General features: G+C 42.0%; 2 protein-coding genes across 4 annotated transcripts in view; both read right to left on the reverse strand.

Annotated features, from left to right (window-relative positions):
* Positions 1 to 4,285, reverse strand: part of nid2a (nidogen 2a (osteonidogen)) — a 70,063-nt gene extending 65,778 nt beyond the window's left edge. For 2 of the 3 annotated variants that reach the window (XM_063877578.1, XM_063877579.1), the window contains exon 1: positions 4,203 to 4,285. The gene's annotated coding sequence lies outside the window, so the exon portion shown is untranslated. The remainder of the gene's footprint in view (positions 1 to 4,202) is intronic. The other variant, XM_063877580.1, reaches the window with a different exon arrangement.
* txndc16 (thioredoxin domain containing 16) lies at positions 1,977 to 12,813 on the reverse strand. Its single transcript, XM_063877581.1, has 20 exons — positions 12,405 to 12,813; positions 12,010 to 12,188; positions 11,660 to 11,742; positions 11,489 to 11,562; positions 11,321 to 11,395; positions 11,119 to 11,240; positions 10,898 to 10,988; positions 10,540 to 10,702; positions 10,043 to 10,212; positions 9,745 to 9,805; positions 9,527 to 9,662; positions 9,256 to 9,402; positions 9,091 to 9,150; positions 8,805 to 8,994; positions 8,498 to 8,634; positions 7,685 to 7,769; positions 7,364 to 7,505; positions 6,535 to 6,722; positions 6,260 to 6,450; positions 1,977 to 4,598 (listed from the first exon to the last, which is right to left on the reverse strand). Exons 2-20 carry the CDS (start codon positions 12,164 to 12,166, stop codon positions 4,393 to 4,395), a joined length of 2,478 nt encoding a protein of 825 aa, XP_063733651.1. The 5' UTR covers positions 12,167 to 12,188; positions 12,405 to 12,813; the 3' UTR covers positions 1,977 to 4,392.
* Between the last annotated feature and the right edge of the window lie 23 nt (positions 12,814 to 12,836).

A 12,836-nucleotide genomic window follows, 5' to 3' on the forward strand; every position in this document is an offset into this window, starting at 1 on the left:
TGTTGAGAGGAGCCAGACAGGAAGTTACATGACATCATGGAAGTTCATTAGCTAATGAGGTGTAAACTGAGCAAAAGGTGTGCAATACAAGGTGGCAAATAAGCACTGTCTACACCCAAAGTCCTTAGAGGAATGTAGCACATGGTGAAAGTGAAAGCGAGGCTCTCTGTTCACTCAAATGTGAAAGAGTATAAAAATCGTGATCTGCAACTTCAGTGAGAATACAGTGAGAATTAAAAATGTGGCATTTTTTTGCTTTTTTACACAAAGCATGCAATTACGCAATAACTAATAACTTCATTACTTTAAACACCCCTTATGTATATTCAGCTTAGGAGCTATGCTCCCTGTTGCTTGAGTAAATATTTCCTTTGAGATGTCATGTGAAAGGCAGCCTGTCTTTAATAGGGAGATCCTGTGTGTGTGTGTGTGTGTGCGTGTGTGTGTGTGTGTGTGTGTGTTAGTAGTTCTGATAACACAGATTAAGGGCCAACCCTAAGGAGTTTCAGCTAAATGAGAATTGGATCGCAATCTTGGAGTATAAATTCCCGCGCGCACACACACACACACACACACACACACACACACACACACACACACACACACACACACACACACACACACACACACACACACACACACACACACACACACACACACACACACACACACACACACACACACACACACACACACACACACACACACACACACACACACACACACACACACACACACACACACACACACACACACACACACACACACACACACACACAGTATGGCTGCAACCGCATGAATAAATGACTAAAAGCAAACAGACTACAGAAAGTTCAAAGACAAGTGAAAGCACACACAGCCACAGGTAGGACCTCCTTCTAACTGAAGTCCTGGGGAGGGAAAACTTCATTCCCAGACAAAATGAAACAGAGAAAAACTGCCTCCCCATCCTCACATCTTTGCTTCTGCATTGTTAGACTCACGCATCCGTGTGCTATTATGCCACAAATTCCCCGTGATGCCTTCACTGACCTTGTAATCAAGATTTCTCCACGTGTGCCGACTTGTTTCAAACTCCTACAGTATAGCTGCTGCAGTGACTTGCGGTTGCCGTTACGCAACCCACTTTTCCAAAGGAATAGCGTAGCTTACGTTAAGCTGTCCTTTTGTTTAACTTCCATCGTCTGCTTTCACTCAGTATAAGGTATGGTAATGTACATATCAAATTCAATGCATTTACAATGACTTGTGAAACATAACTCTGGTGAAAATAACGTATGGTGACAGCAACACACACCGCTTGAGGCACCAGGCCTGCTCTGTGAGTGTGTGTATCAGAAATGTAATAACATCTATGGTCTGCTTACACTAATCTTATAACTCACATGTATCACAGGGGTGCGTGGTTGTGCTACAATCTAGTTACCTATGTGATCTATGCAGGATCATTTCCCTACTGATGGATTACGACGACTCAGGTTTTTCCCGGATGCAGCAAATGCAATTATTTCTATGTTTGTGTGTGACCCTTTTACTAAGTAGTCACATACATGCTGTATATTCTAGACGAGCAGGTTTACAGTGATACAAAAACAAACTACCTGTAACGACATGTTACAACACATTTAAGCTTATAGTTGCCCAATTACCCTGACCCTGTAGCTTTAAGACCCACCCGTCGAGAGTCCCTTCTTTTTGTGTTTCATTTTAGTGATTTAAAAGTCGTGCTTGAATAATACATTTACATATCATTTCACTTTTTGGTAAGAGTGACATTATTATGAAAAGCATGAAAGCCAACTTTGTGATTTTTGCTAAATTGATGGTAATATATGTAAATGAAGGAATTGAGTTCCCGCACACGCTCCTGATTCTCATCTGCGCCCCAGGCCAGAATACATAATAACACTAATCCAAACTCGGAATACATTTTGGCAAAAAGGAGCAAGGAATAAAGTGTACAACGACAAGAGATCCTCTTTCTATCAGCTTTACTTCCAGCAGACACATCTCCACTCTCTTTCCACCACCACCACACTCCTGTAGGGATTTGTAAATCCATAAGTGACAATAAACCGGCCACACACACAGATATAAATTCACCACCAGCAGGAAGAGGTGACGGTACTTAGATCCTTTACTTAAGTAGGAATATAAATACTATGATTGTCAAATTCTCCTTTAAAAAGTAATGAATGGAAATTAAGTGCATTGAATTATCAGCTTCATTTACTAAAGGTTCAAAAGTAAGAATACACATTATGAACGGCACTTTTCATAGGATTATAACATAATAGAATATAATATCATAATGTTTTCATCACAAACAAATAACCATCAGATTGTATGTTGTAGCATTTCAATGTGGAGCTAATTTAAGATACGTGGGTTAATTAAAAGTAAATAGTAACTGTGAGTTTTGAATGAGTAGAGTGGAGTAAAAAAGTGGGTTGGAAGTATAAAATAATACTAAAGTATGGTGGTATTCAAAAAGAATGCTGAGCTCAACAAAGTTGTCCACCATAAGCAGATGAATAGATTTCATTTGTCATCCTTAATTGAGCTGTCTGCAGATGCACAGTCACCTCCTGTTTTTATCCCTTCTCCAGCTCCGATGGCAGGACTGCCTGAAACATCTGCCAACAGCAGGACAGCTAACTGTTAAAAGCTAGCATTTATTTCACATTCTCTGCCACACATTACATAGCTGACACATGACTTAAGGTCAGATAAGCTCTTTAATCCCAGAAATTTGACAAAATGTTTCTTCCCAGGCGCCACAACTTGGCGGCACCTCCGGATTTAATCCTGTATAATCACCAGCAGTACTGGAAAACCTAAACAGATACGGTGAAATCCTGCCATGTGCTGCTTTACCTAGGCTCTAATCATGTTTTTGTGCTCTGTACCCAGCAGCTCTGACACTGATTAACTTCAACACACAGGATAAACAGAACGCTGACTTCATGATGGAGAAATCCACTCTAAGACAGGAATCATTTGCTATTTAAGGACAGCTCTCTGCAAGTTGCTTTGGCCCTTTTTAATGCGTATCAAAAAAGCCTTTCAATATCTTTTAAAGGAGTAGATAAATAAAATATTGGACTTCAACCAAACCAAAAGTATTCTTAGAAGAAAGATGTCACGGCTTTTAATATCACAGCTGCATCTACTGTATATAAAGTGGTAAAGCAAGTGTGAATATGGAACCCAAGGGGCCGGATGGGGTCAGTTATTTTCTAAGAGGGGTCATTCAAACTAATGTCCTGATTTAAGATACCCATACTTTACAAGGCCCAACTGTCCTAAACTGTTATACCTAAACAAATACATCAATATGCCCCAAGTGTCCTGTGCATTTCATTCCCGTTCACTTATATTGTTTCAAACTCCAACTTACAAACATGTTTTGTATCAATATGTATATTACTTCCACTTTACATACAAATATACTGCACATTTTGTGCTATACTTGGTAATATCTTTGTCAATATTCATTGGAAACATTGTTTTATAATAGCTGTTTTATATTTCTATATTTGCTCTTATTTTACATACTTTCCCCTTTTAATATGCACCCACGATTATATCTGATCCTACCTGGCAATAACTTGACTCTGATTCTGCCAGTACTTTGATATAAATGGTGATTCACGGGGATTAATTGGAACATCCACAAAACTTCCCAGAAGCCACCACAATAATTGCAAAGAACCGTGCTGACCCAATTTACCTATTTTGTTCTGCATCCAAACTGCCGGGCAAAAGACACAGACGTCTTATGATTTACCGTATAAGAGGTGGTATGCGTCAGAATAACTTCAGGACATAACTACCCCTGACCTAAAGTCATTGCAATTTCCACGCAAGATGTTGTTTCATAAGAGGGAAGGCAGCTGTAAGGTCAGTATTCGAAAAACGTATGATATGACATCATCGACTTCCACGCTAAGCTACACCCCTCTTCTGAACTTGCTCAACAGAATGTGAAATGCTGCGATTTGTATCTGTAACAGTACTTGTCAGCTAATTGGGTCCCGCCACAGTTCACCAGGAATCAGTCACAAACCGTGGCAGAAAAACCCATAGGAAATGAAATGATTGTGAAACTACCCTTGAGCAGGAAACACCTACAGAATGTGTCAGTCATTATGAAACTGACTTTAACTCTGAACTTCACAGTGACCTTTGGTCCTACCCACCTTCAATTACACTTCACCTCAATCTCCAGCAGTCCATCATTGTGCTGCAGTCAAGCTTTAAAACCGTTCTCCTCTCCTGCAGTCGGCTGTGATTTCAGAAAAGAACAAAAATGAATCTCAATAACCCTCAACAAACCCAGATTCAATATATCCACATCGTTAATCATTTACTTAGTGTCCCAATTCACTGCTATAGTTCCGAGTGAGGGTTATTGTGAAAAGTGGCAGCGCTGGAGGAGGAATCATCCGCCTTCACAACTTCTTCCTTGCTATCCTCTTCCTCCTCTTCCTCTTCAGGAGTTTGCTGCTGGGCGGAGTCTGGTTCCTGCATGTCCATGATTTTCAGGAAGTCCAGGAACTCCACAGCAGGAGGCCAGCTGTCCTCTCCCAAAAAACCTATAGAAAGTCACAGACAGGGAAATATTTCTTTAGGGCTGCAGCAACAATTATTTTCATGATTGATTAACTTACGATTAGTATTCTAGATATATTCGATACATACACTTCCAATCAAAAGAAGAGTTTTGAAACTGCCTTGCATGGAAACAGAAAGTCCCAGGAAGTGGGAAAAGAGTCTCTAACGCTGCAGTTTCTCCGTGGAGAATGGAAGGAATTCGCTGCATGACAATCCTTCTGCTCAGAAAAAGAGACAGGTCACAGCGCAACCACAGCCTTATCTCACCTGCACCCGCTGCAGAGGTCAAAGGTCAAGGGTTAATGGCTCTGGACAGTGGAGGATTAAAGCCTTAACTATCATCACCTTCATTTAAAAGACAATTGTTACGTGCAATACACGTGTCCACTCAAAGCACTCAAAGGTTCTGCATGCCTTTAACATTCCTGAAGCCACAAGCTCGATCCCGTCCTCTGTTATCGTCTGCTTTTATTCTTTATGGAGCATGTGTTATTTTATCTGTTCCTAAATAAAGAAAATATACTGAAGGAGAAGAATGTGTAGACACGGGACTGAACCATTCCAAAGGGGCTGTTACCTCTATTTTATATTTCCTTACTTTTTCCATGAGGTCATTTTCTTGTTCTCTCGGAAATGAACAAAAACATTTCAGATTCTATTTTAAAGAGCATTTGACAAATAACTCCCCTCACCCCTTTCAGTCCAGTCTGGTAAAAGTTAATGAATCACAAATATTTGATGGCAGTCCCAGTTTTATTTGGACATCTGGAAGTTGAAATCGGTGAAGTAAAGTCATTCGAAACTGTAGCACGCCTTCTGATGTCAGCCAACGATTTTCCATTTACATTTCAGGCATTTAGCAGCAATTAGCTTAATACTTTCTAACCCAAAATGGGAGAAAATAAAGATACAGGTCTTAAGAGCAACCAACACAACAACGTGTATAGGTCAAGCTTAAATGTAGTATTGAAATAATATTTTGATATCTTATGTATGCAGCAGACATTGTTTCCTAGTGGAAATGTACTGTGATGGAAAGTCCTCCTCGCAGGTAGTCACCTCATCACTGCAGGTAAACAGGCAATCACTGCGGATAACTGGGACATTGCCATGAGTAAAAACATCATCCTCATGACTCCTGCTGTTAGAGACATGAGGACCTCTCTGTAGCAAAGAGACCTACTTAAAATCAAACCACATGCACAGTCTGCTTTTGTCGGCATTTGCTGGCTTCATAAAATGTGCGGAGCAGTTATAATTTGTTCACAGTGCAGACGGAATACAAAAGGGTGAAAGTGAAAGCATAATTGGGCTAACCATTATAGATAAAACATCCAAATGCACTTCAACAGCAGGCACTTTAAAGGTCATGAGGTTTTTCAGAGAGCTATTAGAGGGAATAAAAAGAGGAAATCCCACATGATAGTTTATCTGTGTCTCTTAAGCTTTTAGTTTCAGGGGTTTAAGTTTTCCAAGGCGTTGATTTATTGTTGTGTACTTTTATTACTGTGCTTTATTTATTACATTAAACCTGGTGTCGTTTAGCTGACGCTGTTATCCATAACGAATTCTGTGGACCTACAGGAGGAATTTTGGGAGATGCCTTTTCCTCTGTTTAACTCCATAACTTCCTGTCCTTTACCTGCTGCTGGCTCAGCCCCTTCCTGGATCCTCTGCAGCCACTGCAGGACGGAAGAGGCCACCATGGGCATGTTGGGGGGGAACTGATAGATATCGTTTCCTGAGGGCAAATGGGTGAGGACCAGAGCGGGGAGCGGGGGCATGGAGCCAAGGTATGATCCCAGGACGGACATACCAGCTGGAGTACGGCCCCTGGAACACACAACAAGAACGATTCAAAGAGAATTATGGAGGAACAACGCCATCTAGTAACCTCTGAGTGATTTATTTGCGTACAGGTGGATCCAGCAGGCCAGGTACTGCTCCATCCTCCCTCCTCCCAACTCCACCACTCCTCTCATCTCCTCCACCAGCGCCTGGTTCTGCCTCCGCCCGATCTCGTCCTCCTCCTCTCCCACAAAGAGGAGGAGGAGGGCTTTACCCAGAGAGAGGAAGGAGGGCAGGTTCTCCACCGTCAGCTCAGGCTGGGAGAGAGAACAGAGATGAATACATTTAATTCCGTGCTTTGGATATTCAGAGAGAAAGTGACATATCTAATTGAGTTTTTTTGTTTTGGCATTCTATCCCTTATCATTTTGTGCTGCATTTCTCATATAAAAAGGTGCTACATAAATAAATTCAGTACAAGTGCGCCATCTAAAGGAACACTCTGGTATTGGTTGGACTTTTCTTCCACAGTGGCCTATAATACATAAAAAGAGTCTAAAAAAAAAAGTACAGTTAAAAAAACTTCAATCATCTCTTTACCAATTATTCTGTTTACCTTCACAGCAACACAACTCATAAACACTCAAAGAGAGGTCTGGACCCGTCTTAATGAGCAACATCTGCATTAAAGATCGCAGTTTCAACATCATTGTATTTGTTTAAAAGAGCAAATGTAAACTGAGACGCCACGCATGACTCTGTGAATGTATAAAAGAACGTCCACATATGGAGCTTGTTATCTGCTGTCACTTTCAGAAGCTTCCAAGAAAGGCTTGAGAGACCATTGGATGTAGATTTTAGGCTTTGTTTGAACTCTAAATAACTCGTAGGATTGTTTAGAATTTCTCCAGGCACACATGTCTGTATAACACAAAGAGAGGAATGATCACACAGTTACCAGAGGATGCAGCCGAGCAGAGTGGATGTGTGTGAGCAGCTCCTCAGAGGATGTAGATACAGGCAGCGTGGAGTGAGGAGTGTGTGTCCTCCAGGACGGAAACACCAACACTGCAGGAAGCTCCATGCTGTGCTCTGCAGCCCTGCATACATTAAGGGTTATATACTTAGCTTTTTTTAAGGCAAGGCTAGTTTATTTATAAAGCAGATCCAGCAAAACATTAACCCAATGTAAAAATGACATGGATGGAGCCCATACTTCCGTGATTAGGGATCAGATACAACTATCAGGGTCAAACTAGAAACAGGAAAGAGCTGTTACCATTTCTCTGCCAGCACATCTGTCAGTAGTCCGGTCAGCATCTCTCCTCTCAGCGACTTTGCTGCTTCAGCAAACAGTGAAACACCTGCAGGCGAAGCAGCATCATATGGTTCACTGACAGTGAACCGGTCAGTCATTTTGAGCTATTTCTGACCTGGATCTGGAGGACTCGTGTTGAAGATGCAGCTCTCATTCATTTGGAATATGTCAGCGGGGGTGAAGAAATAAACCTGAATCTTGCTGATTTTGCACAACACCCAGACTTCCAGCTAGGCACCGCGGGGGGGGGGGGGGGGGGCAATCAAATGCGTGCAGGAACACATTCTTATGAGATTACTTCACAACATGCACTCACGGTCAACAGTTGTGCTGAGCTATCATGAGGCGCTGTGCAGTGATTTGTGTCTGAGAAGCCTCTAACCTCACACTAGTGTTCCTCAAACTACACTTCCTGTTTCATGGCTCACAGTTACCTGAAGCACCGGCACAGGTGTGATTCATCATCCGCAGTCTCAATAAATAGGGGCTGAATTATCTAGAAATGTTTTTGTGCGATTGATGATGGAATTGCGATATATTGGAGCTTTTTTGAGCAACATTTTGATTAAAATATATATATATATCTTTCTAAGATTATGATGGGATTCTTTTGGGTTAAATGGTTAGTACTGAGCTCCAGGTTACATAGTGTTATTATTACAAACAATTGTTCACTCCTCCAAACACACAAACCATCATTAGAAACGGTTAAGGTCGTCATCGTCCAATAACATGCACTGGGTCACACCAACACACACAGTTACAGCTTCATACCTGTGTGCACTTGTGTCTTAAACAGTCCCATCACTCTGTCAGGATTATAGCCTGCTAGCGCAGGGAGAGGTACTTCCTGAAGGAAGGATGTCACTTCCTCTTTGGTAGAGAGCAGCACGGGAGAAGCTTGGAGGCTCCTGATTAGAGAAGTGACATAGACACACAGAATAAACCACCTTATTAAATAATAGAACATAGGAAAGAGCATTTGGGAGAATGTCATATTTTGATGTATATGATTATCTGTGTCCTGATCTCCAAATAATTTCCAAGGCAAGTTCAGGTCAGTGTATTCCTACAAACTCACAGCAAGATGAAGCGATGCAGCGCCTCACTACCCAGCATGCCTCTGTAGTGTTGCGCCGGCTCCTTGGGCCGGAGCAGCAAGATGCAGGGGAAGGCCGTGATTGGCTGGAAGGGGATTTGGAGGGAGCTTTGAGCAGCGCAGAGGTCGGTCCACTCTCCACAGTCCACTGCACTCATCTGCACCTCAGAGCCTTGAAGGGATTGAAAAATCAAGTCAAAACTAACCAAAAAAAGAAAAGAATAAAGGGCAACACATAAGCCAAGTCATGCTGTGCCCTCCTGTTTACCTTCCAGTCTCTCAGCAACTTCAATGAAGGAGCCGAGGAAAGCCATTGACACAGCGTCCCCTGGTGATGAAAGAGGAAACTGCACTTAAATTCATTTTCATGTATTTGAACTTTTAATTCATACTCATTTATCTTTCACAGAATATCACAAAGGGTGTGGCTTACATTTGAGGTAGAAAAGCGCCACCGTCAGCCTGCTTTGAGTCACTGCCGTGTGGAAGTTGGCAGAGGTCAGCTGGGTAATTGAGTCCATGTCCGGCAAGTTGCCTCGGTTTTCGTACACGGACGCAGCAATCTCATCGTCCAGCTTGGCTTGAGGCAGACACAGAAACATGTCAACACTTTTCTTCCTTCCTCCTTCGCTAATGTTTAACTCCTCTTGAGGGATTAAAAAAACTACTTCTGTCTTCTTTCTGATTTATGGTCAAACACTTACCAAAATGTGAATCCACCTCCTCGTCCTCCAGCCACCCCTCATCTTCCTCTTCGTCTTCCTCCTCTTTATCATGATTTGTGAAGAGCTCCAGCACCTCATCATGGTCGTTTAAGGTCAAATACTTCACCTCTGAACTCTTAATGCACAAGCACAAGAGTGTAAAACACACATGGTTTAAAAATAATCTTATTTTGTCAGTGTGTTTGTGAGCAGCATACCTTCTCAGGCAGCCTGTAAGCAGCATTGTATTCATCAGGGGTTTTCACAGCTGGACTCAGTCTGATAATACACACGTAAACACACAGACAGGGATAAAGTACAATGTAGTTAAGCTCGGAAAAAAAAGAGGAATATGACTGCGACATTTAAAAGAATAAAGAAGCATGATGTTGAGGATGTAAACAATTGAAAGTTTACTTTACGATTTAAAACTTAATTGTTTTACCTGTAAACTAAATCAGTAAATTATAAACAATGCTTTAAATCCCACCAATGATTTGTGCCTGTGCCTGCTACCTGTGTACGAGCAGCAGCAGGGCGAGGCCCCGGAGCCTCCAGGCCAGTGCGGTGGCCGTGTCCAGGTCCTGCTGCTTGGTTGCAGGGCGAGAGAACAGGAAGACCTGCGGGGTCTGCTGGTAGGGGAACTGGGGGTTCTGCACCGAGGAAGGGTCCTCGTAAACTTCCGACTAGTAGAGAACAAAAACATGATACAATTATGTTACACATTACATATGACTTTATGATGTGTCTCTGCACTATGTATTAATGCCTTGTGTTGGATGTGTTGTTGCTTTGAAAAAAAAGATATAACACATGAATTCTGGAGTCATGTCCTAAAAACATATGTGAGGTAAGAGTCACCTTGACCTTTAATCAGCAAAAATCACATCAGTTCCAATTGAATAAGTATATTTTGCCAAATGTAATAAAATCGTGTGCCACCGGTGGCGATGGGCCAATGATTTGCTTTATTTTAAAGGTGTTGTATTCCAGAGTGGTTCTATTCTACTTACCACCAGTGGAGCCTCCATGAGCTGCAGGAAGGAGTGCAGGCTGAGGGTGGAGAGGGGTTTCCTCATGCGGGTCAGAGGGCAGCGCTCAGAGCTCCGCGGGAGTTTACTGTGGACTATGCAGTGGAGGAACCACACCTGGGAGGAGGGAGACGACTCATCAACTCTGAGGAGAGAAAAAAAAGGAGAGAATTAAGTCTCTAAAATACGTTTGAATAATTCTGAGGAAAGTAAGTGTCTGTAGATTGTTCCATGTTAGTTTTCAGGCTTTGTAATGAGCCCTGCTTCCCTCTGCATCCTTGATAAAACACACTGTGCGACTGCAAAGTCCATGGCAAAGGAGAAAGAAAACAGAACGTACCCTAAGTGCTTCAAAACGGGGCCTCCGGTAATGAGGATGAACTGGTATTTGGATCCGTAGACATACGCTGTCTCCATAATCGATCTGTGCTCTTCGGTGACACAATCAGCAGAAAGGACACAATCATTTCAGGATTCACTATTTTTCCTTTATCAGTCAATTCATCAGTCTGACTCACAGTTTCCCTCCAAATACATCCATCCTCTCCTTCCTTTCCATACCTTGTGTTCCCAGACTGCGGACATAACCCAGCACGATATCCTTCTTCCCTCTGGCTGCTTTCTCCATGGCCAGCAGGTCAGTGTCAGTATGGACGTACTTCACCTCTTCACGCAGAATGGCACTGGAAGGAAAAAGACATAAGCCAGTAAGAGAAAAGATATGCATTTTAGATCTTGTGTCACTCAATATAACCGTACTTACAACAGGACTTCAGACACTATGGAGTTCACGTCAAACACTGTGTCCAAATCAAAACCCAGGAACTCCTTACCACCTCTGGCAGAAAAACACAGACAGAGAAAGAGTAATGGAAATGCCGATACAATGCCACTGGATGGATCGTGACATCAGCTGCTGCGCTCCACACACCTGAACAGAAACGCTGTGTGGCGCTCCCTTTCTTTGGTGCAGTACGCCTGGACCAGCTTTTTATCGCAGTTGACCTAAACACAAAAACGTACAGATCTTGTAGTTAATAAAACTGTTGAGCTTTAATGTCAACAGGTATGAGTTGGTGGAGCTCTAGAGAAATGCAGTAACCTTGCCAACCAGTACTCCATAATCCTGCAGAGCGTCAGCAGATTTCTCCAACTCCAGCAAGAAGAGGGAGATGGTAGGGGAGACTGGAGACGGATAAATACTGTTATTCTTTTTCATTTGGATAAAATGGTTCCCTACAGTCATTCTGTGAAATTATTCAAATGTGCAATAGTATACTGTGAGTCAAAAACCCAATGTCTGTGCGGGATACAGAATTCTGGTTACTTTTAATCTATACGGCATCATTTATTCATCCTCCTGGGCTCATTATTAATCATCTGAACAGATACACGTATAATGAGATGTTGCTTGTACTTCTTATGTGTGAAAATATTGTGTGAACAACCTACCTTGATGCTCAAAATAGATAAACATCATCTTCCCAGAATGCAATTTCTCATAGAAGTCTGCAGCTGTGTACTCGATTAATTCTGATGTGTTGGCCTTCTCTGAGCATCCTCCTGACCTCAGCCACAGCAGGAAAACAGCAACACACATCCACATCATGGAGGACAGGCTATTGGGCTCTCTGTGGGGAACCATTATTGCAAAATAAACAGGAAATTCAGTAGTTTAATATAATTACATGATGATAATTATCTCAACCAAGTAGGGGTAATACAATGAACATATATCATATGCATCATGGTATTTGTATGTGGTTCCTATTTGTTTGTCAGTTAAATGGAGCTGTATAGAAACACATTAGCAGTGACAAAAAAAAAAGATGCTAGCTGAGTATTACCTGAGTAAGTTGAGGAGGGGTTCAACTTTTGTCTTTCCAAGTGGCACAAACGTTACAAACCACAATTAAAACCGTGGTCAAGCGAAATAAAGACATTATGAATTATAAAGTGTGCGCAGAAGCTTATACAACGAGTATGAAACCCAGAAGAAGGTCCAAAAATGGCGCGTTTAATGCTTCTGTTAGGAATGTTGTGCTGGCTAGTCCGTTACCTAGCCTTGTTAGCTACCTAGTGATGGATGATTATCCATAGCTTTATGTGGCTAGCTAACGTAACAACCATACACTTAAAAGATAGATGTTGGCATGTTTCCGTGGGAAGGGTAACGATAGGCCTAAGAATAAATACAGTTTGCAGGGTTATTTTTCACCAAACTAGAAAGTGAGGCTTTGGGAGAATGACGCTCAATATTTAGCCAAACAGTGTCAAGC

The sequence above is a fragment of the Eleginops maclovinus genome, chromosome 24 (assembly GCF_036324505.1).
Source record: "Eleginops maclovinus isolate JMC-PN-2008 ecotype Puerto Natales chromosome 24, JC_Emac_rtc_rv5, whole genome shotgun sequence".
NCBI classification, from domain to species: Eukaryota; Metazoa; Chordata; class Actinopteri; order Perciformes; family Eleginopidae; genus Eleginops; species Eleginops maclovinus.

Excerpts from the sequence above, each read along its gene's own strand:
- txndc16 (XM_063877581.1), bottom strand. The coding sequence starts at position 12,166 with ATGATGTGGATGTGTGTTGCTGTTTTCCTGCTGTGGCTGAGGTCAGGA. Across the intron at positions 10,213-10,539 it reads TCATGGAGGCTCCACTGGTG|TCGGAAGTTTACGAGGACCC; the intron begins GTAAGTAGAATA and ends GTTCTCTACTAG. Across the intron at positions 9,403-9,526 it reads GGAGGTGGATTCACATTTTG|CCAAGCTGGACGATGAGATT; the intron begins GTAAGTGTTTGA and ends GTCTGCCTCAAG.